We start from the raw sequence: 26,121 nt of genomic DNA on the forward strand, positions 1-26,121 counted from the left end.
CTACACTGTCCTACCAAAATAAAACACAATGTAAGAGTTCTGATTATAGGGTAATTGAATTGGTTTTCTAAAATGAATGTATTGAACTGAACTCATCTAAATGAGCTTCTCTCCCTCTAAGCAGTTATCATAGAAGACTAAGTATATTCCATTGCTCCAAATTGTGGGAGCGTTTTTGGTGCCCATTTCCTTTTTTTTTTCTTCCTATTCTCAATGATGGCATATACTCATCCTTGGAGACAGCATATCTGATTTTTGGGAACAGCCAAATGTTTTGAGACAAGGGAGCAAGGATTTCAGACTAAGGGAAGATTAAAAGCATAGAGAAGCCAATTTATAGAGACTACCACTGGCAATGAGGAGACAATTTGAGCATCACTAAAAATAATGAATTCAGAATAATAGCAAAAAACAACTAAATGGCCACCACTGGAATACTGAGAAAAGTAACTCATTTTCCCCCAGTTTTACTGAGGTATGATTGACAAATAAAATTGTAAGATATTTAAAGTGTACATTGTGATAATTTGATATGCATATACATTATGAAAAAATTCCTCCCATCTAGAAAACTAACTTATTTTTTTTTAATGGGTAAATAAAGGGAAAGGATTTATCCTACCTTTCTTAGCTGAACAATACTACTAAGTAATCAAATATTAGATAAGGAAATGTTTCTCTTTATAGAAATATTCCAGCTACTATGTGAAAAAAGAATGTTAGAGTTAAAATATTACTGTTTGCAACCTCCAATGAATTTAGGCATTAAGCATCAATGGCTATTAACATCACAAAAAGAAACCTTCAGACACTATATGCCTCCTGATGGAACAATATAAAACCTTTTACAAAACAGTCTTGCTAAAAAATAAATAAATAAAATAAGCAAACTTGAATCAGATAAAGCCAACTACTAGTTTATATGAAGGAAATATAGAGAACAAGGGCAGACAAAATCCAAATTGTGGTAAACTCTGCATGATAAATGATCTGGTTTCTTAAATATATATGAATCATGCTCCCCGACTTCAGACTATACTATAAAACTACAGTAATCAAAACAGTATGGTACTGACACAAAAACAGACACATAGATCAATGGAACAGGATAGAAAGCCCAGAAATAAACCCATGCACTTATGGTCAATCTATAACACAGGAGGCAAGTATATACAATGGAGAAAAGACAGTCTGTTTAATAAGTGGTACTGGGAAAAGTGGACAGCTATGTAGAAGAATGAAATTAGAACATTCTCTAACACCATATACAAAAATAAACTCAAAATGAATTACAAATCTAAATGTAAGATTGGATACTATAAAACTCTTAGAGGAAAACATAGGAAGAACACTCTTTTACGTAAATCACAGCAATGTTTTCTGGATCCATCTCCTAGAGTAATGGAAACAAAAGCAAAAATAAACAAATGGGACCTAATTAAACGTAAAAGCTTTTGCACAGCAAAGGAAACCATAAACAAAATGAAAAAAACAACCCATGGAATGGGAGAAAATATTTGCAGACAATGTGACCAATAAGGGCTTAACTTCCAAAATATACAAACAACTCATACAGCTCAGTATCAAAAAAAACAACAACAAACAAACCCAATCAAAAAATAGGCAGAAGACCTAAATAGACATTTCTCCAAAGAAGGCATACAGGTGGCTGACAAGCACATGAAAAGATGCTCAATATTGCTAATTATCAGAGAAATGCAAATCAAAACTACAATGAGGTACCACCTCACACCACTCAGGATAGCCATCATCAAAAAGTCTACAAATAATAAACGCTGGAGAGGGTGTAAAGAAAAGGTGACCCTCCTACATTGCTGGTGGGAATGTAAATTGGTGCAGCTACTATGGAGAACAGGATGGAGGTTCCTAAAAACCTAAAAATAGTTACCATATGATCCAGCAATCCCACTCCTGAGCATATATACAGAAAAGATGAAAACTCTAATTCAAAAAGATACATGCATCCCAATGTTCACAGCAGCACTATTTACAATAGCCAAGACATGGAGGCAACCTAAATGTCCATGGACAGATAAATGGATAAAGAAGATGTGGTATATAAATATATACTATATACACAATGGAATATTACTCAGCCATAAAAATCAGTGAAACAATGCCATTTGCAGAAACATGGATGGAGCTAGAGATGATCATATTAAGTGAAGTAAGTCAGACAGACAAAGACAAATATCATATGATATTACTTATATGTGGAATCTAAAAAGAATTATAGAAATGAACTTATTTACAAAACAGAAATAGACTCAGACCTAGAAAACAAACTTATGGTTATCAAAGGGGAAAGTAGTGGGGGGATAAATTGGGAATTTGGATTAACTGATACACACTGCTATAGATAAAATAGATAAACAATGAGGACCTACTGTATAGCACAGGGAACTATTGATATATTCAGTATCTTGTAATAACCTATAATGGAAAAAAATCTGAAAAAAGAATATATTAAAAAAATATATATATATAACTGAATCACTTTGCTGTATATCTGAAACACTGAATATCAACTATACCTCAATAAAAAAAATAAATAAATTGCAAGAGATGAAAAAAGAGAGGAGGAAACCTAGTGATTAAAAGAAATTTGAAAGACATAACCAATAGCCATGCATAGACCTTATCTGGCTCCAGGTTTAAAAAAAAAACAACAAAAAACCCCAAAAACCATACGTGCACACAAACACCCACACGTACTACGATATTCATGAGATAATTAGAAATTTGATGATACTGAAGAATTATTCTCTTTAGGTTTGATAAGCATTGCAGTTATGTTTTTAAAAGTTCTTACCTTTATAGATACAAACAGAAATATTACAGGTGATATAATATGATCATGGGATTTGCTTCAAAATAACACAGAAGGTGAGGAAGTAGATAGGGGTATGTAAGAAACAATATATTGGCCGTAAGTTGACAATTGTTTAAGCAGGAGGTTCTATATACTATTCAGTTTACTTTCGTATATATTTTAAATTTTCCATAATAAAAAGTTTTAAAAAGGCATAGAGATGAGAATGACTATAGCATATGAAGAAATCATATTGGAGGATGATTTCAAACCATTGAAATCATCTCTCTTCTCTCTCTTCTCTTCAACTTCAACAGATGACTTTGCTTCTAGCTTCAAGGAGAAAGTTAAAGCCATTAAATTTCCTCCAATTTCCTGCTACCAAACTGAAAAACTACCTGCATATGCCATTTTCCTTTCCTTCCTTAATTTGTTAGGTAACACCAGTTCTTTCATATGTATATTGGATTCTTCTCCTTCATTCTTTCTAAGGAACACACCTTTATCTTTTTTCTTTTTAGTTTATCCAATTCTTCTCTCGACTGGATTCTTCCGGCTGATATTTAAACATGAGAAAATTCAAGTCTCTTTCATCATAAAAATAAAACCCCAAACCATGATACAAAATGCCCCTTCATTTATAAAAACTATAAATGGAGTATAACCTTTAAAAATTGTGAATCACCATATTGTACACCTGTAACTTATATAATGTTGTACATCAACTATACTTCAATTTTTTGGGGATAAATTTATTTATTTATTTTTGGCTGTGTTGGGTCTTCGTTGCTGCACGTGGGCTTTCTCTAGTTGCGGCGAGCGGGGGCTACTCTTTGCTGCGGTGCACGGGCTTCTCATTGCGGTGGCTTCTCTTTTTGCGGAGCACGGGCTCTAGGCGCATGGGCTTCAGCAGTTGCGGTGCATGGGCTCAGTAGTTGTGGCTTGCAGGCTCTAGAGAACAGGCTCAGTAGTTGGTGGCACACAGGCTTAGTTGCTCTGCGGGATGTGGGATATTCCTGGACCAGGGCTTGAATCCGTGTCCTCTGCATTGGCAGGCGGATTCTTAACTACTGCACCACCAGGGAAGTCCCATTTGGACAATTTTTTAAAAAGGAAAAACCCAAACAAAACAAAATGCCCCTTCATATTCTATGCTTATTATTCTTCTTCACAACCAAACTCCTTGGAAGAGTTATACTCTCTGCTTCCACTCCTCAATGCATTCTAGACTAGGGTCCATCCAAGTTAATCCAATGGGGTGAAGGGATAATATTTGTAGTCACATGTCTATAAATCCATTAGCTATTTTCAATTTCTCATCCTTCTGTATCTTGTATCACTACTTGACATTGTCTAGTACTTCTACACACTTTTCCCTTGGCTTCTTTGATATAACACTCTCCAAATTTTCCTCTTAGCCCTCAGTTTCCTTTCAAGTCTCCTCCTTTTCCTCTTAGACAGTTGAATACTGATTGGACTTCTTCAATATGAGGTCTTAGGCTCTTTTCTCTACTTCCTCTCTACTTTTCCCCTGAGTATTTTCAACCAGGCCTGTGGCTTGAATTAGCACCTATATCCCCCAAACTCCAAAACATCCAATCCTTTATCACTAGTCTTAGTCTTTCTTGTGAGCTCCAGATATGTAAGTACAATTACCACAAACTCAGCATATCCAAGGCAAAACTCATGATCTCCCCTACTCTCATACACATAACAAACAAACAAAATATAGCTCTTTTCAAGCATTTTCTATATCAGTAAATAGGATCACCACCAGCTTGGGATACCATACCAAAATACCACAAACTGCGAGACTTAAACAACAGAAATTTATTTTCTCACAGTTTAGAGCTGAAATTCTGAGATCGGGGAATGAGCTGAGGTTGGTTTCTGCTGAAGACTGTCTTCCTGTATTGCATGGCTGCTTTATCACTGTGTCCTCACATGGAAGAGAGAGAGAAAGAGAGAAAGACAGCAAGCTCTCTGGTGCACTAATCCCACCATGAGGGTCCAATCCTCATGACCTCATCTAAATGTAATTATCTCCCAAAGGCCCCATCACAGTGGGGACTAGAGCTTCAACATATGAATTCTGTGGGGACACAATTCAGTCCACAGCACCATATTCATTCAGTTAGATCAGCCAGGAACCCATAAGTCATGCTTAATTTCTCTTACCCTCCATCCCCTCTATTCCATTACCAGTCTATGGATTTTCGCTCCCTAATATCTACCAAATCTTTCACTTTTCTCCATGTCTATTACCATTCCTTGATCAAACTTACCATTATCTCTCACTAGTACTATTGCAATATTCTCCTAATTGGTTGCCTGCCCCTACTCTAGCTCTTCTTATCTATTCTCCATTGTGCAACTAGAATCATCTTTTCAAAATGCAAATATAACCACATCAATAAACACACATACCTCCTCTCTCCCCCATCACATACATGTCCAGCTTAAAGTTCTTCAATGGTTTCCCAGTGCTCTAAAGATAAAACCTCCCAAATCCTTTATTATGGCCAACAAGGCCTGGCCCCTGTCTCTCTCTACAGCCTCATTTCCTCCTACTGTTCCCTCCCTCTACCCTTTTTTCATTTCCTTCAGTGTGCCATGATTCCCTTCCCCACAGGGTCTTCGGCATACATTCTGTCAGAAAGATGCCCTCCCCTCCATGTCTTTGGTTAACTCCTTTTCATTCAAATGTCTGAACTCAGCTCAGAGAAGCTTCCCTAAATCTCCACTCTTTTATAAATCCATAGAAGTTCATGACACTTATATTAGGTTGTAATTATACATTATTCAGTGTGACTACTTGGTAATCAAAGCCTGTCTTTTCTACTACATGGTGTGCATTTCTTGAGAGAAGCGATTGTGTATCTTTTGCTTACCACTGTATTTCCAATATTTAGAACAATACTTGAAATATCATAATTGCTCATAAATGCTTGTTGTGAAAAATAAATGAAGAGTTCCACTGGGGATTACAGCCATCATTTTAGAATTTGGAGGAATCTTAGGAAAACTCTCTTATGTTACAGAAGAAAATACTGAGGTTCAAAGAAGCAAAACAATCTCACTCAGAATTACCTTCTTAGTGACAGTAAACCTGGATTGTTGAGATGACACCAGATTACAGAGTCTTGAGCTCTGAGAAGAGTTATGATTTGATTAACTGAGGGAGGTGGGTGGTCAAGATTCATATGAGTTTGCAGAGCAGGCTAATCTAGCAAGAGCAGAGGGGAGAAAATTATTGAGTAAAAGGAGAATCTGAAATTAGGGCTGCCAGCAAACAGGCTGAAGAAGTAGTGAGGGCCCAGACCCACTAGGGAGATAGCAGGCATAATGGAGGACCATTTCAAAGGAAAAACTAAAAAGACTTGGAATAAAAAAAAAAGATGAATTGAAGGTGACAGTAAAATTGTGAGAAGACACGAGTGGAAGAATGTTGCTATCACTAGCAAATGTAAAGAAATTTGAAAACCATACTAAGAGAAGGAGTGAAAAAGAAGAGGAAAGAAAAATGGTTTGACTTAATGTGAACATGCTAAATTTTAAATAACTAAACACATTTCATAGGCAGATGAAGAAATAGTCCTGGTGTTGCATAATAAGTCAAAACTAGAACTAGGCATTTGGAAATTGTAGGCATAAAAGAGATAGCTGACATTATTGTCTATACAAAGAATAGAAGGCTCAAGACAAAATTCAACATCCATTCATGATGAAAAAATCTCATCAAAGTGGGTACAGAGGGAACACATCTCAACATAATAAATGCCATTTATGACAAACCCACAGCCAACATAATACTCAATGGTGGAAAATTGAAAGACTTCTTGCTAAATTCTGGAACAAGACAAGGATACCCACTCTCACTGCTTCTATTTAACATAGTATTGGAAGTCCTAGCCACAGCAATAAGAAAAGAAAAAAAAAAAAAGAGGTATCCAAATTGGAAGGGAGGAGGTAAAACTGTCACTATTTGCAGATGACATGGTGCTCTATACAGAGAACCTTAAAGTCTCCACCCAAAAACTATTATAACTAATAAATGAATTCAGCAAGGTTGCAGAATACAAGATTAATATACAAAAATCTGTTCCATTTCTATACACTAGTAATGAAGTATAAGTAAAAAAAAAAAAAAAAAACTATCTAAAACTGCATCCAAAAACACCCACAAAACTCTAGGAATAAGCATAACCAAGGAGGTGAAAGACATATACACTGAAAACTATAAAACACTGATTGAGGAAACTGAAGATGATTCAGCGAAATGGAAAGATATCCCGTGCTCTTCGATTGGAAGAATTAATATTGTTCAAATGGCCATACTACCCAAAGGAATCTACAGACTTACTGCAATCCCTATCAAATCACCCATGACATTTTTTCACAGAACTAGAATAAATAATCCTAAAATTTACATGGAACCACAAAAGACCCAGAATTGCCAAAACAATTCTGAGAAAAAAGAACAGAGCTGGAGGTATAACCCTTCTAGACTTCAGACTATACTACAAATCTACAGTAATCAAAACAGCATCATATTGGCACAAAAACAGACACATAGATCAATGGAATGGAATAGAGAGCCCAGAAATAAACCCATAAATCTACAGTCAATTAATTTATGACAAAGGAGGCAAGAATATACAATGGAGAAAAGACAGTTTCTTCAACAAGAGGTGCTGGGAAAGGTGGACAGCTTCATGTAAAACAATGAAATTAGAACATTCCCTCACACCATATACAAAAATAAACTCAAAATGGTTTAAAGACCTGAATGTAAGACATGACACCATAAAACTCCTAGAAAAGAACATAGGTGAAACATTTTCTGACATAAATCGTAGCAATAATTTCTTAGATCAGTCTCCCAAGGCAAAAGAAATAAAAGCAAATATAAACAAATGGGATCTAATCAAACTTAAAAGCTTTTTCACAGCAAAGGAACCATCAACAAAATGAAAAGACAACCTACGGAATGGAAGAAAATATTTGCAAATGATGCAACTGACAAGGGGTTAATATCTAAAATATACAAATAACTCATACAACTCAATATCAAGTTGTTGTACTCAACAACTCATACAACCCAATCAAAAAATGGGCAAAAGACCTGAATAGGTATTTTTCCAAAGAAGACATACAGACGGCTAACAGGCACATGAAAAGATACTCAACATCACTAATTATTAGATGAATGCAAATCAAAATCACAATGAGGTATCACATCACACTGGTCAGACTGGCTATCATCAAAAAGGCTATATATGACAAATGCTGGAGAGGATGTGGAGAAAAGGGAACCCTCATACATGGCTGATGGGAATGTAAATTGGTGCAGCCACTATGGAAAACAGTATGGAAGTTCCTCAAAAAACTAAAAATAGAACTATCATATGATCCAGCAATTTTACTCTTGGGTATATATCCAGAAAAAATGAAAACTCTAATTCAAAAAGATACATGCACCTCAATGTTCATAGCAGCACCATTTACAGTAGCCAAGACATGGAAACAACCCAAGTGCTCATCAACAGACTATTGGCTTAAGATGATGTGGTGCATATATATATACAATGGAATACTATTCAGCTATAAAAAAGAATGAAATATTGCCATTTGCAGCAACGTGGATAGACCTAGACAATATTATGCTTAGTGAAATAAGTCAGACAGAGAAAGACAAAAACTGAATGATATCACTTACATGTGGAATCTAAAAAAATAATACAAATGAATGTATATACAAAACAGAAACAGACTCACAGACATAGAAAACAAACTTCTAGTTACCAAAGGGGAGAGAGAGAGGGCAAGGGACAAATTAGGAGTATGGGACTAACAGGTACAAACTACTACACATAAAATAGATAATCAACAAGGATTTAGTGTATAGCACAGGGAAATATACCCAATATCTTGTAATAACCTAATATGGAATACAATCCGCAAAAAAACTGAATCACTAAGCTGTTCACCTGAAATTAACACAATATTGTAAATCAACTCTACTTCAATTTTTTTAAATTAAATAATAAAATAAAATTATTGGTCCACTCTCTATTTGACATCCTGACTTCAAGTTTACTGTTTTATTTTGATAAATCATGGGGAAAATAAACTATGATAATGCAATGCTGACACTGCAAATTGGAACCCATAAACCTCAGGAAATGCAAGTCAAGGTTCTTACAGTTTTATTAACTAGTTTACATTTCTTAAGTGTAGAAGATAGCCTGCTAGTATGGCTGTAAAACTGAATTAAGATAGAGATAGGACTCCAGTCATTAGGGTATGGACCTTGGCCCTATTTCTGGAAAGAGAAAAGAGGCAAAGGGTTAACTATCAGGGTTACATTAAGAGGAATAAATTAATTAAAATTAGCTTTTAAGATGCTTCCTTTCACCTCGAATCTTCTTTTATTTAAAAATCATATTACTTATTCTTCATTTTCTACTCCAGAAAATGTCAGGGGGCTATTTGTGTCTTTTTCAGGTACCTTAATTCCCCTGAATCAGTCATCTTCTACATACGTCTGGACGACATATGTCATGAGTAATGAATTCAGTAATAACAGAACATAAAAGCAGATTTCATCAAGAAAAGTAAAAATGTTTCAAAAATACACAAAATTGGGGGTAAACTTAAAATTTCTACTTTATATTCATATAAACAAACTTATTTGAATAGTGTGCTACTGTATCTGAGAAGTTTTTAAAGTAATATTTCACATTATTTAAGTATATATTTTCATTCAAATCAAAGAGGCTTGTGGAAATGGGATATTCTAGGATGTTTAGGATTTTTTTAAAGAAAAAATTACAGTCATTGCAACCTATAAAACACTTAGTTAATTCACAAAATATAAGAAGAAAACTATACTCAAAATGGGTTATAATCAGTTAAAAGTCAAATAAAATTTTCAAACAAAAATTAAATAAAACCAATCCAAAGCTAGAATGAAATCAGAAAAACTGAAAACTACATAGGTAAATTACTGAACAGGTTAAACAAGAAGAGACTAAATAAATGATTTTATTAAGAGAAAAACTATCAGTGGATAGGTGTTTCAACTAGAGACACCAGGTATACTAAAATAAAAGAAATAGGAAATTACAGTCATAACTTTGTGTTTGATATAATTAAAATTATACGAAGATTGTGGTATGCTAATTAATTTACAACAAAACATAAATGATGTGGAAATGTTCTCCTAATTTGGCATATTTTTTCTTTGTTGTCCTTTAAATGTCATTTCATGGCTACAGTGACAGTGTTCAAAAATATGTCTGCAAAGAAACAATGAAAAAAATACCAGGGAGCTCAAATATTTTTGTAAATGACCCTGAGTTAATTAGAAAAATCTGCACCCTTCCCAGTTCTTCTTCTCATGTGTCAGCTCTCATTAAATTAAAAAAAAAAAAATTCATTTCAAAGTTAAGAAATCCTATAGTTAACAAAACTGGGTTCAAGTGGGCACATTCCTAAGTTTCTGTATGATGTCATACTAAGCAGTTCACAGCTGAATTTGAATTTGCAAGAAGTATGAATTAGTTTTCAATAGAAGACATATCTGATCTAATGGTAATTTTTTTTCTCTATCGGCTAACTGTGCTGGGAACAGGTGGCCCTGCTTTCAATTATGGCGGGCTAGCATGCCAGTGTGAGGCCTGGATTAGTTCACCTTCTCACGGGGAATTTTCCTCGGTTGGGAATGGATTTATTATGGCTTCACACATGGAATAGAGCTCATGTCAGCTGAGGGCAGTGACACATCATATGATTCAAATTAACCTGCTGTGGACTGTTCCGCGGGGCTTAGATTGGGTATTAAAATGACGACATTTAAAAAACAGCTTGAAAGAAACCAGGATTGCTGCACTGCAATGGTTCCAATTTGTTCCAACTAATCTATCACCTGCTGGAGATATTGTTCTGCTGGGTTTCTGGTAGCTGCTGTTTTCCAGGTTTCTCCAAGCCACTGACCTTGCTAATGGGTAGTACAGTTGCTGCCTCTGAAGGAAGGAGGTCGGAGTTGGGAGAGCTTTGAAGGGGTTTTTGATGTAGAAGTTGGGACCTACCATTTGCTCTAAGGTACTATTAAGTGAACAGAGGAAATCAGGGAATACTCAAGAACACTGAAGTATTTTTTCCAAAAACAGATGCTAAAGAGCAGCATATGCACCACCTTGTTTAGATAAAATAATCCCTGGAAAAAACATCCGACAGGATGAACTCAAAAGCTGTTAAGTTTGCATCTTTATGAAGAAAATTTAAGGTTGGGTAGTTATAATCAGTATTTCCTCTACTCTTCAGCGTCATAACTTCTTTGTTACCGAAACCTTAATTCAAGAGCAAGAAAAGAAGAAACGAAAATATACTATTTTAGAGATGTAGCATTGTAGCATAAAGCATTCTTTGGGAATGATACTTAAATAAGATGTGCATATAGATTAAACTAAACAATAAAACAAACAATCTTTTGGTATCAAAAGATGCTTAACGATAATACTGCATAAAACTTAGAAGCATTATTTTCAATATTAAAAAAAAGGCCTTTTTATTTTTTAAGGGAAGAGGATAGTATTGGGGAATATTATAAAGCTGAAGTTTGTTCCCCCAGTCTTAGCATAAATAATATTGCTCTTAATATACTATTATGTAAAATCTGGAAAAATATATTTTTCTTGAGTTGCCAAAAATCTATAAAATAATACATTCCTACAGCAAGAAATGCTTTATTATGTCCTGTTATTCCTATTGATCTCTCAATTAATATAGTGTAGCTGTATAGTGAGAGAATACAATTATGTAATAACATCTACTTACATACTTTATATAACAAATTGTTTAAGGAATTTTTTGTCTAAGGTAGTAAATTCTGGAGTAGTTCAAGGCTGTTAGGTTAATGTTCTAGTGGAATCCCACAGAACTGACATATCATTCAAAGTAATCTTCCCTCAAATAATTTATGAAAGAAAAGTGCTCTTCGTTAAAATGTTTTAAGACTTTGAAGAACTTAAACCATTTATTGGACATTGTATTTGATTTTTCATAATAAAAGTACCATTTAAAAAACCATTCATCATTGTTTGTATCATCCCCCTCTCCTGTGCTCCAAAATATCTGCATTTTGAGTCTCACTAATTGTTACTGATGGCATTAAGAAAGTCATATATATATGTATATATATATATATTATTAATATATGAGTCAAATAAAATCCTGGTACAAAATGTGTTATCCCCAGATCAATAGTACCCATTTCACCTGGGAGCTTGTTAGAAATGTAGAATTTCATCCCTATTAAGTCACATTTGCATTTAACCAGCTCCCCAGAGATGCTCAAATGCACACTCCAGTTTGAGAAGCATGGCTGTAAAATAACTATTCCAATTCATTAATTTAAAAGTTTGAATCTCCAGATATATTATCACTATTATTGAATGGGCATAAAATTAGAAATGGCATATATGTAGTTTCCAGTTTTAAGAAGTATAAGAAATACAAAAGTACAACTATTGTAAAAATCGCACTTCTGCTACATAGTCACATTGAATGACAGAATGATAAACATATAATTTTTCATTTGTTCATTGACATTTCTCTTAAAGTTCAGTTTATTTGGTAGCCATGAAAATATGGTACACAATTTACCACTGACTTGAAGATCCCATCCCTTTTACAAACAAATCAATCAAATGTAAACTAGAAGGGAACTTTTTAGCCAAAAGGTGAAAGACTGTGCCTGAAAGCAAAAGAAATCTGACACTAAAAGAGAGAAAAAAGAAGTAAATGCAAGTTTCCCTGTCACTTGTCCATGAGCTACCCTTATGTTCTTACCCTATTTCGTTCATTCCAGCATGTTCAGTCTTTTGCCCTGCAACTGATGCAGTAAGAAAGCACTGTATCATAGCTTAAATAGCAGATATTTTTTCTTTTTCCTTAGTGGTATGCAAAATGTTTTTTCCTACAATTGATGGTTGCTTGAATTCAGTGAAATATGGTACTTCACACTCACTAACCAAGTATGAGGACTCACACTCCTTTCAATCATCCAGCTCACCCCAAAGGATTCTTCCAACTTTAATGACTCCCTTAGCCTTATCATCAGCTTCTTTACTTCCTTTGAGTCTTTAAAACCACAGCTAGATACTAATGATTAGAACTAGTTCTTCATATTCCTCCTATACCTTTTAAATTCCAGCACTGGAAAAACATGCTTAAGAACTGAGCCAGAGTGAAAGGGCCAACTGAGGTGGTTTCAGGCTCTTTCTATTCCAGATGTGATGATGGGCCACCTTCCCTATCTGTGGTCATAGATCGTAAGTGCACCAGCAGGCACACAAACTGAATCAGGTCCACAGAGGGGTAGTTTTCAATCATCAAAATACATGCCTTGCAGAGTACTGCTAGAGATCTTAAGACAGTGTAACACCATTGTTTTAAATTCGTAATGAAGAAACTAGTATTCTTTTAATGACTAACAGGTTCTGCAGCACTGTAAATATAAGATAACAAAAGGGAAACTGAATGTAGTAATTTCTGTTAAATAAATAGCTAAGATCTCACGGAGGTAAGGGAAGAGTAACAAAGAAAAGAGAAGGAGGAACATGAGAAGGAAGAAGAAATAGAGTAGGAAAAAGAAAGAGGAGGAGAAGGAGATGGAGAAGAAAGAAAAAAATCTTTAGTTATGCTAAAATTAGTGCAGTATAAAAGTGATCTAGGTCTTTGGAGTCATAAAGACCAGAGTTTGAATGGCTCCTCTGCTACTATGATCTTGGGCAATTTACTTCATTTTTCTAAGTCTTAGCTTCCTTCTTCATAAAGTAGGGATAATTATAGGGCCTACTTCTTGGGTTTATACAAGTATGTAAAGCACTTAGTACCTGGGACATAATAAGCACTCAATATCTTTTGATATCTGTATCTACCTATTTAAAATTGAGTGTTAATATGTCCCAAGCACTTTGCTAAGCATTTGAAATAAGTGTATTTATCTATCTAATCCAATCTACTTATGTATATTATCTTACGTATGTATGTCATGTACCCTATCCACCTAACCATTCATCTACCCACCCACCCATCTATCCACCCATCATCTATTTTATTCTCTTCATTTACAGGTAAGGAAACTGAGGCACAGGAGATTAGATAACTGCCTAAGGTCCCACGATTAGTAGAAAAGGTAGAAATAAAATCTTGGGTCTTTGGCTTCCAGTCAATTATTTTTTAATTGATAACTACTTTTTGTCAGACTAAAGGTAATTTTTAATGTATATTAATATTTGCCTTTTGATCTCTAGAATGGGCAGCCTGAGAAGAGTACACGTCTGGAAGACAAATGAATTACTCATTTCTGGCAAGGAATGTCAAGATTGTTAACAGACCCTATGTACACGTTAATAGACTCATACGAAAAAAAGTTTGAAATACGACTTTCTTACCTGGTCCATTAAGAAAATCTTTAATTTGTAGCATTACAAGTGAAGGTGGAATACCACTTTTGCTGTCTATTTCTCCAGGTACTGTCTGCAACCAAACTGTGCAGTAATCAAGGGCTTCAGGCAAAGTCTTCCCAGGATCTGAAGAGGCAAAATTAAAATTAAAGATGTCAATTACAACACAAACATCAATTTTGGTGTAAGAGTTTGAGCTGATAAGGAAGAGGAAAAAAATGATTAAAATATTGTATGTAACCTTCATTAATGCATTTGTTTGTATACATACAGTGCACAAATACTTGTATGAAGAAAGAGACGCGCTCTCTCTACAGGTAGAATGACAAAACCATGTTTTCCAGAACCAGGCCAAAGAGGAAAAGATATTTCAAATCTTAACTCATATCATCTTTGAGTGAAGGTAAAGTTTCTGTACTCTGAGCTGCTGACTGTTAACAGTTGAATAGATTTTTTTTTTTTTTAATGGGATGTTGGAAACAAGTTGAAGAAAAAAAGGGCAACCTTTTCAGCTTAAAAAGAGGCATATACATGTTCAAAGATGCAGTGGATTAGTACTACTTAGGGGTTATTTGACCTGTTTCAGAGTTTTACTGACATTACAATCACTTTTACTGCTAGGCTTTTGAAGTTAACTTCAGTAGCTTTCCCATAACCTTCTTAAATGATAAAATTGGTCAATCTTTTAATAGTTCCAATTATGACTAAAAGTTGACTTTTTTCAGTTTTGACTTTTTCTATTAAATACTGTGTATTTTAAACTTTTTTTAAAGGTTAATATTGTATATAGTTTGTAAGGTTTCATTCAGCTATTGGTGATGGCAAATGGAATTAGCTTTTTAATGCTTGGCAATCCACAGTTTTTATTGAAATAGCTCTTTAAATAAAAACAACTGCTGTGTCTTGGCATACCATATAGTAGGCTTTTAAAAATCTTCTAAATATTCACAGTTTTTCTTTAGTTTCAGGATTGTTTTACTCTCTGGGTTTTAATGGCCTCTGAATGTCAATTTTATAGGGATGTTCTTGCCATAGAGTCCATCTATTCCATTTTCAGTTGACTTGAAATGTGTTATTAAAGTGTTATTTATTTTAGTTTTTATTGATTGGATTGCTTTCAAGAATAGCATTTACATACTGTGTATTATATTCAACATATGGTTACATAGTATTACTGTCATATGTGAACCGGGCATATAAATTCTGCCTTGGAATTTGTATTTCTTGACCTTATCATGTGATCCTTATGAAATTTGGCACATATGAACCTTTACGTGATTTCAAAGAAAATACTGAAAGCAATTGATCGTGACGTTAGATCTATGTGGTAAAGATCAAACACTAAGGTAGTGCATTCTTCTCTTTTTATATGATCAGTGAACTTAAAGCAGTGAGAATATGTATAGTAGATCCATAGTAACACATACTATTCTGTATTTCAAATATAATGGTCAAGTCTGGTGAAAGGATGGCAAAAAGTCTGTTGCTGGTAGGATCTATAATCAGTTTGTAGGTACTATGTAACCTGCCAGGACCTGAGGGTCTATTTCTAGGTTTCAGCTATGTAGCCATCATCAAGAAGAAGCCATTATTATCAAATAAATAATACTGTGCCAGACCTATATGAGGAGACATAATTCTTCATTTTGAAGATGATACAATCTAGAGAGAGAACAATGATCTAATGGAGAAAACAGATATGTGATGTAGCTAAATAAATAATGAACAGACATGAATTAAATTGATATAGAAATATTAATATGATGTGTAAAAAAACTGGCAAGTAAAACTTAGGATGATAAGTAAAACAATTTATGAAAATCACGTATTCAAACTTGTATGGCAGAAAAGGATATTATGAATATATAAAGAGTTCGTATAATCAATATAGATACTAATAGAAAAATGGGCTGAGGATAGAATAAGCACCTACTTAATGAAGAAAATAAATAATGAGTAAAGAAAAACAAATGGCATAAAACAGTTAAAAATATAAACATTAAGAGATAGTACATCTTAGCAATAATCAAAGGAAAAAATCTTTAAAAATAAGTAGAATTTTCTACCTATCAGGCCAAGACTAAAAAAATTGATAAAGCCTATGTAACACACACACACACACACACACACACACACACAAATTCACTGTAGAACTGTTTATCATAGCAAAAAGTAGAAAACACCTTAGATGTCCATCAACAGATTAATGTTTAAATAAAAAATGATAATCCATACAATGTTTAAAAGAATCAAAAACATTTATATGTAATTGACATAGTAAGACAACCATTTTATATTGTTAATAGTAAATAACAAAGCAGGTTGAGTATTTTTTTCATTTATTGACCATTTAGGATTCTTCTTCTAAAAATAAGTATTCATTTTTCTATTGGGCTCTTTTTCTTACTAATTTGTAGGAGCTCCTTATATATTACAGGTGTTAATGATTTGTTTGCAATGTGTAGCAAATGTTTTCTATTGGTATGTTAGTTGCCTTTTAACTATATCCTGATGCTTTTTGCATGCATACTTTTTTATATATTTTCCTATAGTTTCTTGAAGCATTTTTAAAATTTTATTTTTACCTTTAGCTGTTTAATCCTTCTGGAGAACACTGTTTTATGAAAAATAGGAAAAAACTGCTCAGTCTCACTGTTAATCAAGCATACCCAAATTAAAGCAAGAAATACATTTTTTTTCACGCAACAGATTAGCATAAATTTAAAAGATTGGTAATATCTTGTGTGTGGGAGGAGGAAAAATTGATCCTACCATGTATGGTGGATAAGAGTGTAAAGAGGGTTGAAACGAGTGTCTACCAAAATCCTAAATATCCATGCCCTTGTAATCAGAAAGGACACTGTAGGAAGCTATCTTAAAGAAATAATTAAGAATACACAGAAAATGTCCAAAAGAGTTGACTATAGTATCATGTGAAATATTAAAAATCTGGAACAAAATAAAACTAAATATCTATCTATAGAGAAATGGTAAAATAAATTATGACTACATTGTGAATACTTCATAGAATACTATGCTGCTGATAAAAAGAAGGGAGTGAATCTGATGTACTGATATAGAAAAGCTTTAAGCTGTCCTGTTAAGTGAATAAAACAAAGAAACAGATCACCAGCTTTAGTAAATTCAAAAGTAAAAGGCATATCTGCATACATACATACATACATACACACATATCTATATATACTTTTTATTCTACTGGAAGACAATCATCTTCAGAAAGATCCTAAGCACAAACTGATATATGGACCTATAATTTATTGAGAGCTGAAGAAAAATAGGACTACATACCAAACAGTTACAAAAATTAAAATAAGAAAAAAACACTTCAAAGGACATTTGATTCCTACCTTCATCAAGGTATAGACTGGGGGAGCAGCAAATTCTGATGATGTGAATGAGAGTTTTCCAAGTAGGGGAGATGGGTTTTACGCAGGTTGCAGTGTAAAGTTAAAGGGCCTTGCCATCTGGCACCCAGCACAGGAGTCTGCACTGGGGCAATTAAAGAGGAATGGGACTTAATAGAGTCAGAATAAACAATCTTGCAATAGTAGGAAGCAGAATAGGAATTACAAATTAAAGAAAATGTAAAAGTCTAGGAAAGGTATCCAAGGAAGTAAAAATTTCAATGACTATTTCCCAACGAAGTTTTACTGGTCTAATGATATTATTGGTTTAATATTATTACACCCCTGGTTTAAAAAGTACAGCTGCATTTAGAGGGCTGCTAGAAAAAGAGAATAACTGAAATTAAGAACACTGAGGAAAATACAGGTTCACAGTTGATGAATACTGAATGTATGACAGGGCTGGTGGCTACTCTCCTAGTTTTGGCTAAAATCTCTACTCTGGATATGCCTGTAGTCACTGTGGTGAGATGAAGCAGCAGTAGTAGTAGAAACATATGTCAGAATCCCAGAGAATAGCTCAGGTTTGTAAGTCACTATTTAGTCCCTCTTGCCCTAATGGCTAGATGATGTGGGGCATGACTTCTAGACTTCCTGAACTGTCTTCAATTTAGCTTCTCCTGAATTCCACCATCAGACCTAGAAAACAGGACTCATAGTACACATTCCTTGAGGTCAATATAGTTGGAAAAGCACCAGATAAACCAAGATTAAAGGAGCCTGTGAATATAATACAAATGGAGTGACAAATAGGGATGACTTTTTCATACTGGAGGCTCCTTTAGACTTCACCAGTTTTCTTCTTCATACTCAGCGAACACCTATTTATTTAAGTACAGGAAGCTCTCAAAAGAATAAGCTCCTGCTGATGTTGATGAGCACGTTTACATTTACGCTGTTGTCCCTAAGCCTAAGAAACAGGAGAAAGCCATATCTTATCAGGAGTAACAGAGTGTGGGAAATGGGTCAGAACAAATGACAAACTGCTCACAGCCATAAATCTTGTTCAAAGTCACTTAGAATTCACTTCAATGAGACATTGGTATTGACAAAATTATTTGTCTTTCTTCTGGGTTGACCTGGACTCCAAAATAAAATACTTCATCATATTATGTCACAAAGAACACTCAAAGAGAAGATTCAGAGTCTCAAGTCCACTCCCAGATGGACTAAGGTACTCTTGGCTTTTATAGAGACTTGATTCAGATTATATTCTTTGTGCTGGTAGATTACTTTGCTCTTCTTCACAAAACTTTCCTTTCACTTAGCTGCTTGGGAGGTCTTCCTCTGACTCTGATAAAGTGATTTTTGTAGTGCTGCTCATTATTTTTATTTTTTAACCCTTAGCAGATATTCACAGAGTTAAGTATGTCTTTGCTTAACATTTGAATTATATAAAATATAACATGACTCATGTGGCCAACTCAAAATGAAACTTTAAAAATGAACTTGTTTATTTTCTTTGCAATCTTCTACTTACAAAAAATTTATTTTCCAAGCTCATACAGAACAGCTGAGTGTGAAGATTTTGTAAGCTTCCTGATTACTCTGCTTTGTTCTACTATGTGGCAGGATATTTCTTTTCATAAATGAATTCATAAGCTGAATTTCTGGAAAGGTCCCAATGAGGAGACATTTTCCCACAGATTTCAGTGAGAATTTCCTCATTTTAAGATTGACATAATACTGAACATATAATGAAGTCCAGTTACTTTTATACCAGATACTTCTGTCTAGTTAATTTTATACAAGATACTTTTTTTCTTCTGCCATATGAGTAAAAACTTTGAATTTTAAAAAGCCTTGTGTCACAAGAATCTCTTTATTTGAAAGCTAAATATCTGTTATAAAGAGAACTAGAGTGAGACTCCAAACCAACATCATTTTCTTCCTCATTTTCCCCTCCTTTCTGTGACAGTTACTTTTACCAACCACAGGTTTACAATGGAGTTGATAATGCATACCTGTTTCTCCTTTCTCTTGGCTACTTTTGTGCTCAAGAACACCTCTAACAAGTGAATTGGTTAGAGAAGGGCAGCAGGGGAAATTAGCCCAACAGTTATTTTCCCTGAAAGTTCTAGGCAATGTTTTCACGGAGGAAGTTGTAAGTAACTATAGTCATAATAATGTTTTTGACTCTTCGATTCAATTTTCTCATGATACCCTTGGTCTTTTACATTCTATGGAAGATGAGTGCTAACTTAAATATGGAGCAATGTCAAGGGAACAAAATTTTCCCATGATGGAGAGTTCTTGTAAATTTGTGTTACCAGAAAAAAATATTATTAATTGAAATTTGGGGGACAAATCCTGAAAAATAAACTTTTGATTAATTGGGTTTTGGTGTACCTCACTTTAAGCATGTTTTCTTCAGTAAGCAAATAATTTGTCATCTTATTCCTGGTATTAGCTTCTTGCTGTATTAATGTAATCTTGTTGCTGCTTGCAATCCTGGCTAACAAAATCTTTCTCGATATTATCAACAACTTTTTTTTTTTTTTTTTTTTTTTGCGGTATGCGGGCCTCTCACTGTTGTGGCCTCTCCCGTTGCGGAGCACAGGCTCCAGACGCGCAGGCTCAGGGGCCATGGCTCAAGGGCCCAGCTGCTCCGCGGCATGTGGGATCCTCCCGGACCGGGGCACGAACCCATGTCCTCTGCATCGGCAGGTGGACTCTCAACCACTGCGCCACCAGGGAAGGCCCTATCAACAACTTTTGAAATTATATCATGCTTTTTCAATCCTACGGATGCTAATATTAGCATTACTGATGATATATAATTAAAATTAATGTGTTCCCTAAACTATTACTGTAGATTTAATTTCAGCAACTTTTGGCTTTGATGCCATATTGCACTGAGTTTTCTTTCTCCCCCACTCCTCCCCGCCTCCCCCAGCACTGAGTTTCCTTTCTTGAGATTTACTTGTCTCCATTTTACCAATTCCAGAAAGTTCGGAAGGATCTACTGTTTAATTTTTTAAAAGAAAAACAGACTATATATTTTATCCACTTTTAAAAAAGTTTTCAATGACCTGTTATTATTAGTCACAAGCATACTGAAGTCTGTCATAGGTAACGAGCCCAGGCCTATCCCAGGCTGCCACAGAACAAAAGTGGCATCTATGGCTGCTTAGGGAGATTGGTTCTCTTTGGCCTGAGGTATCCAGAGCTGTCAAGTCTATGAAAGAGCATTTAAGTGACTTTTGATTAACTCTTGAGGGACAACTGACAGGTGATAAGATACTGTCACATGCAAGAGGTTTGTGAAATAGTTTATCACCGGCCCAGGACTTACTGAACAAAGACTTTCTTTCATGGAGCTTTCTAACATTTGGTTCTATAGATGAGTTTATATCACTTTATAACACAGGAAAAAATGTAGGGTAATGAAAGAACATGAGGTACACAAATCTCGGTATAAATCCTGACTCCTTAAACTGGGTAAGTTTAATTTTAACTTCCTTGAGTGCCAGTTTGTTTCCAAAATGGGGATAATAAACTAAATTGTGGGGATGTTGAGAATATTATATTAGATAATATATGTAAGTGGTTTGTATGGGACATGTCACGGTAGGAGTTCAATAAACAGTTACTATTTTGTTTTTTAAGCACAAACTCTAAACAAAATAGGAATATGTGTGTGGTATATCTTTCAAGTGTCTATTCTTCTTACTTTTTTGTTTTTTTTAATTTTGAAAAATCTTTATCACTTATCTAAAATCAGAGGAATATAATATAAAAGGTAAAAAATAAAAAGCTTTGTTTATTCGTGGAAATTACACTCAATTTTGATCTTAGAAGCCAGTAAACTTCTTTATATTTAACTTTTAAAATAATAATTATTGAGGTTTGAAATACTAGTCAACCTATTTTACTTCCCCATCAAACACCTTTGGCTAAGGAGAAATTATACACCTGACAACTTCTCTGCATTTTGGTCCTGATAATTATCAGAATTATATTCTCACCTTCTTTCTCATCCTTTAGAAATACTTCGCCTACATATGAGTCAAGGATGTAAATAATCTGCAAGCCAAAGGTGACTCCTTTCCATTTTTTAAACTAGAAGTTAGAGACTCCTTTTACAAAGGTATCTGAGTATATCAACCTTCATACAAAGAAGAGATTGAAGTGACACTTTAAAGTAATTTATAAGTAAACATGGTGAGTCCATCAGGATTTCAATTTCACAGGGCTTTCGTTTTTAAGGAAGATCAAGAAGAGTTCATAACTAGCCAGAGTAGGGAGGGAGAAAATACCTAAAGAGGAATTAGGGTAATAGGCAAAGGCTTGGAGATTCCCTACTTTCCCTTCCGCTCTCTGACTTCATTGACAAGATGTTCCTAGATGATTCTTTAGCTGAATCCTTTTATAACCAGCCAAGAATACACAAAGGTTTTCCTTAACAGAAATTGAATAAAATTTAAAGGAAAGCATTTTGGGAGGGTCTATTGTACTAAATCAATTTGCCTCTATGAAATTGATATGGTTACAGCTCCCAAGGGCCTCTTTCAGAAGCCATGGTTGTACTTGGTTTTGGAATGCTCAAAAACGGTTGGAAGAATAACTCCCTGCAATGAGTGGTTACTTCCAGAATAGTCACCTTCCAACCACTGGACATGTAAAAGGCAAAGCTACAGGTTTGCTGAGTTTCTTATGTTTTTCTGTATTTATTTTATGATCCTTAGTTTAATGGCTATCTTATTATTATTATTTTTTTAATGTAGCCACAGAAGCAAATGTAGTCCATGAGGGACTTCCCTGGTGGTGCAGTGGCTAAGGAATCCACCTGCGAATGCAGGGGACACAGGTTTGATCCCTGGTCCAGGAAGATCCCACATGCCGCGGAGCAACTAAGCCCTTGCAACTACTGAGCCCGTGCACCTAGAGCCCATGCTCTGCAACAAGAGAAGCCACCGCAATGAGAAGCCTGCGCACTGCAATGAAGAGTAGCCCCGTGCACAGCAATGAAGACCCAATGCAGCCAAAAATAAATAAATAAATAAAGTTAAAAAATAAAAATGTAGTCCATGAAGCCTCTACAATACCTGAAAGTTAAATCATGGGGGCAACCTAGATCCATAAAACACAGTAACAATGCAATGGCATAACAACAAAATCAACTGAGAAACCAGTTCTAAATTGCTATGGATGCAAGGTCAGTGCCACCGTCTCCTTGTCAATATCTAGGCATTTGACTAACTCCTTAAGTGTTTTTTCACCTCATAAGATGTGACAGGAAGGGGAAGAGGAGATTTCCTGGTTTGAAATCCCAAGCCTGGAGCCCACAGGAAGAGAAAGAGGAAAAGATTAAAACGGCTGCTGGCATGTGTAATGATCAGTGTCCCCTGGTTCTTATTTTTAGAACCAAATCTTCCATATCTTGCTAGAAGAAAGTGCATTCTTTCTACTTAATGATGCTAATCAGCAGATAATATGTAAAATATCATTTCAATGAATTCCTCGTATTTTCTACGCTGTTCTGTGTTGTTCCTGATCTCTTTCCTATTTTGTTACTTTCATGTTAAATTCTAATGTGGGTCTCAGATATTTTATATGACATCTGATTAAAATTCAGAACAAGGAAAGAAAGGGTGCTGTCCAGTCAAAAAAATGTAGTCAAATAAATTCAAGGATGATCAACTTAATCCCAACTTAAGTCTCTGCTCTAAGTCTGGGTTCTGTAACATTGAAAGCCAATCCAGTGGCTACAAATGATTCCTGCCATTTTTCCTTCACTTTGAGTAAATGTTGATGACTAAAATCGGTGTTAAAAAGGGCCAGGACACTAATCTTTTTATCATGTCCAGAAAGGAAAGTCTATTAAACTCTCCCTTCTACTGCTAATAACTATTGAAGTCCCAACTTATAGCTGAGTATTTCATAGTTCCAAGGTATTTCATAAATATTATCTCATTTGGAGCTCAGACTAAACCATTAAACTACAAAGACTAGCTATTATTATAAAGGTATACCTTGTTTTACTGCACTTTGCTTTATTGTGCTTTGCAGATACTGAATCTTTTACAGACTGAAGGTTTGTGGCAACTCTGTGTTGAGCAAGTTGACTGGTGCCATTTTCACAAAAGCATTTGCTCACTTTGTGTCATCACATTTTGGTAAGTTCCCAATATTTCAAATTTTTTTATTATTATATTTGTTATGCTGATCGGTGATCTTTGATGTTACTATCATAACTGTTTTAGGGCAGCACAAACCATGCCCATATAAGATAATGAACTTAATCCATAAGTGTTGTATGTGCTCTGACTGCTCCACTGACTGGCCATTCCCCTGTCTCTCTCCCTCTCCTCAGGCCCCCCTATTCCCTGAGATACAACAATATCGAAATTAGGACAATTAATAACCCTACAGTGGTCTCTGAGTATTCAAGCGAAAGGAAGTGTTGCACATCTCTCACTTTAAATCAAAAGCTAGAGATGATTAAACTTAGTGAGGAAGGCACATTAAAAGCCCAGACAGGCCGAAAGCTAGGCCTCTTGCACTAGTTAGCCAAGTTGTAAGTGCAAAGGAAAAGTTCTTGAAGGAAACTGAAAGTGCTACTTCAGTGAACACATAAATGATAAGAAAGTGAAACAGCCTGATTGCTGATATGGAGGAAGTTTTAGTGGTCTGGATAGATGATCAAACCAGCCACAACACTTCCTTAAGCCAAAGCCAAATCCAGAGCAAGGCCCTAATTCTCTTCAGTTATATATAAAGGCTGAAAGAGGTGAGGAAACTGCAGAAGAAAAGTTTGAAGCTAGCAGAGGTTGGATCATGAGGTTTAAGGAAAGAGACCATCTCTGTAACATAACAAGGTGAAGCAACATGTGCTAATGTAGAAGCTGTAGTAAGTCATCCATAAGATCTAGCTAAAATAAGTAATGAAGGTAGCTACACTAAACAACAGATTTTCAGTGCAGACGAAACAGCCTTTTATTGGAAGAAAATGCCATCTAGGACTTTCATAGCTAAAGAGGAGAAGTCAATGCCTGACTTCAAAGCTTCAAAGGACAGGCTGATTCTCTTATTAGGGGCCAATGCAGCTGGTGACTTGAAGTTGAAGCCAATGCTCATTTACCACTCTGAAAATCCTAAGGCCCTTGAGAATTACACTAAATCTACTCTGCCTGTGCTCTATAAATGGAACAAAGCCTGGATGACAGCACATCTGTTTACAACATGGTTTCCTGAATATTTTAAGCCCACTGTTGAGACCTATTGCTTAGAAAAAAAGATTCCTTTTAAAACATTACTGCTCACTGACAATGCACCTGGTTACCCAGGAGTTCTGATGGAGATGTACAATGAGATCAATGTTGTTTTCATGCCTGCTAACACAACATCCATTCTGTAGACCATGGATCAAGGAGTAATTTCAACTTTCAAGTTTTATTATTTAAGAAACACATTTTGTAAGGCTATAACTGCCATAGATAGTGATTCCTCTGATGGATCTGGGCAAAGTAAATTAAAACCTTCTGGAAAGGATACACCATTCTAGATGCCATTAAGAACATTTGTGATTCATGGGAAGAGGCCAAAATATCAACATTAACAGGAGTTGGGAAGAAGTTGATTCCAATCCTCATGGATGACTCTGAGGGGTTCAAGACTTCAGTGGAGGAAGTAATTGCAGATGTGGTGGCAATAGCAAGAGAACTAGAATTAGAAGTGGAGCCTGAAGATGTGACTAAATTGCTGCAATCTCATGATAAAACTTTAACGGGTGGGGAGTTTCTTCTTATGGATGAGCAAAAAAGTGGTTTCTTGAGATGGAATCTACTCCTGGTGAAGATGCCATGGAGACTGTTGAAATGACAACAAGGGGCTTAGAATATTACACAAACTTAGTTGATAAGGCAGCAGCAGGGTTTGAGAGGATTGACTCCAGTTTTGAAAGAAGATCTACTGTGGGTAAAATGCTATCAAGCAGCATTGCATGCTACAGAGAAATCGTGAAAGGAAGAGCCAATCAACGTGGCAAACTTCATCGTTACCTTATGTAAAGATTCTGCAACAGCCACCCAAATCTTTAACAATCACTATCCGGATCAACACAGAGGCAAGACCCCACACCAGCAAAAAGATTAGAACTCGCTAAAGGCTCAGATGATGGTTAGCATTTTTAGCAATAAAGTATTTTTCAAGTAAGGCATGTACATTGTGTTTTAGATATAATGCTATTGCATACTTAACAGAGTACACTATAGTGTGAACATAACTTTTATATGCACTGCGAAACCAAAAAATTCTTGTGATTTGTTTTACAGCAATATTTGCTTTATTGTGGTGGTTCTAGAACGGAACTCACAATATCTCTGAGGTATGCCTGTACATATTTTAGAGATAAACACTAAGAAATTTAGTTATTTGCATGAAAGAG

General features: G+C 35.1%; 1 protein-coding gene across 5 annotated transcripts in view; it reads right to left on the reverse strand.

The window, feature by feature from the left end:
- Window positions 1-26,121, reverse strand: part of VPS13B (vacuolar protein sorting 13 homolog B) — a 778,183-nt gene that overhangs the window by 204,951 nt on the left and 547,111 nt on the right. For all 5 annotated transcript variants that reach the window (XM_029222782.1, XM_029222780.1, XM_029222779.1 and 2 more), the window contains one exon: window positions 14,296-14,433. In XM_029222782.1, coding sequence (XP_029078615.1) covers window positions 14,296-14,433 — 138 coding nt within the window. The remainder of the gene's footprint in view (window positions 1-14,295; window positions 14,434-26,121) is intronic.

The sequence above is a fragment of the Monodon monoceros genome, unplaced genomic scaffold (genome assembly GCF_005190385.1).
Source record: "Monodon monoceros isolate NGI ecotype Baffin Bay Population unplaced genomic scaffold, NGI_Narwhal_1 Super_Scaffold_14, whole genome shotgun sequence".
Taxonomy (NCBI): Eukaryota; Metazoa; Chordata; class Mammalia; order Artiodactyla; family Monodontidae; genus Monodon; species Monodon monoceros.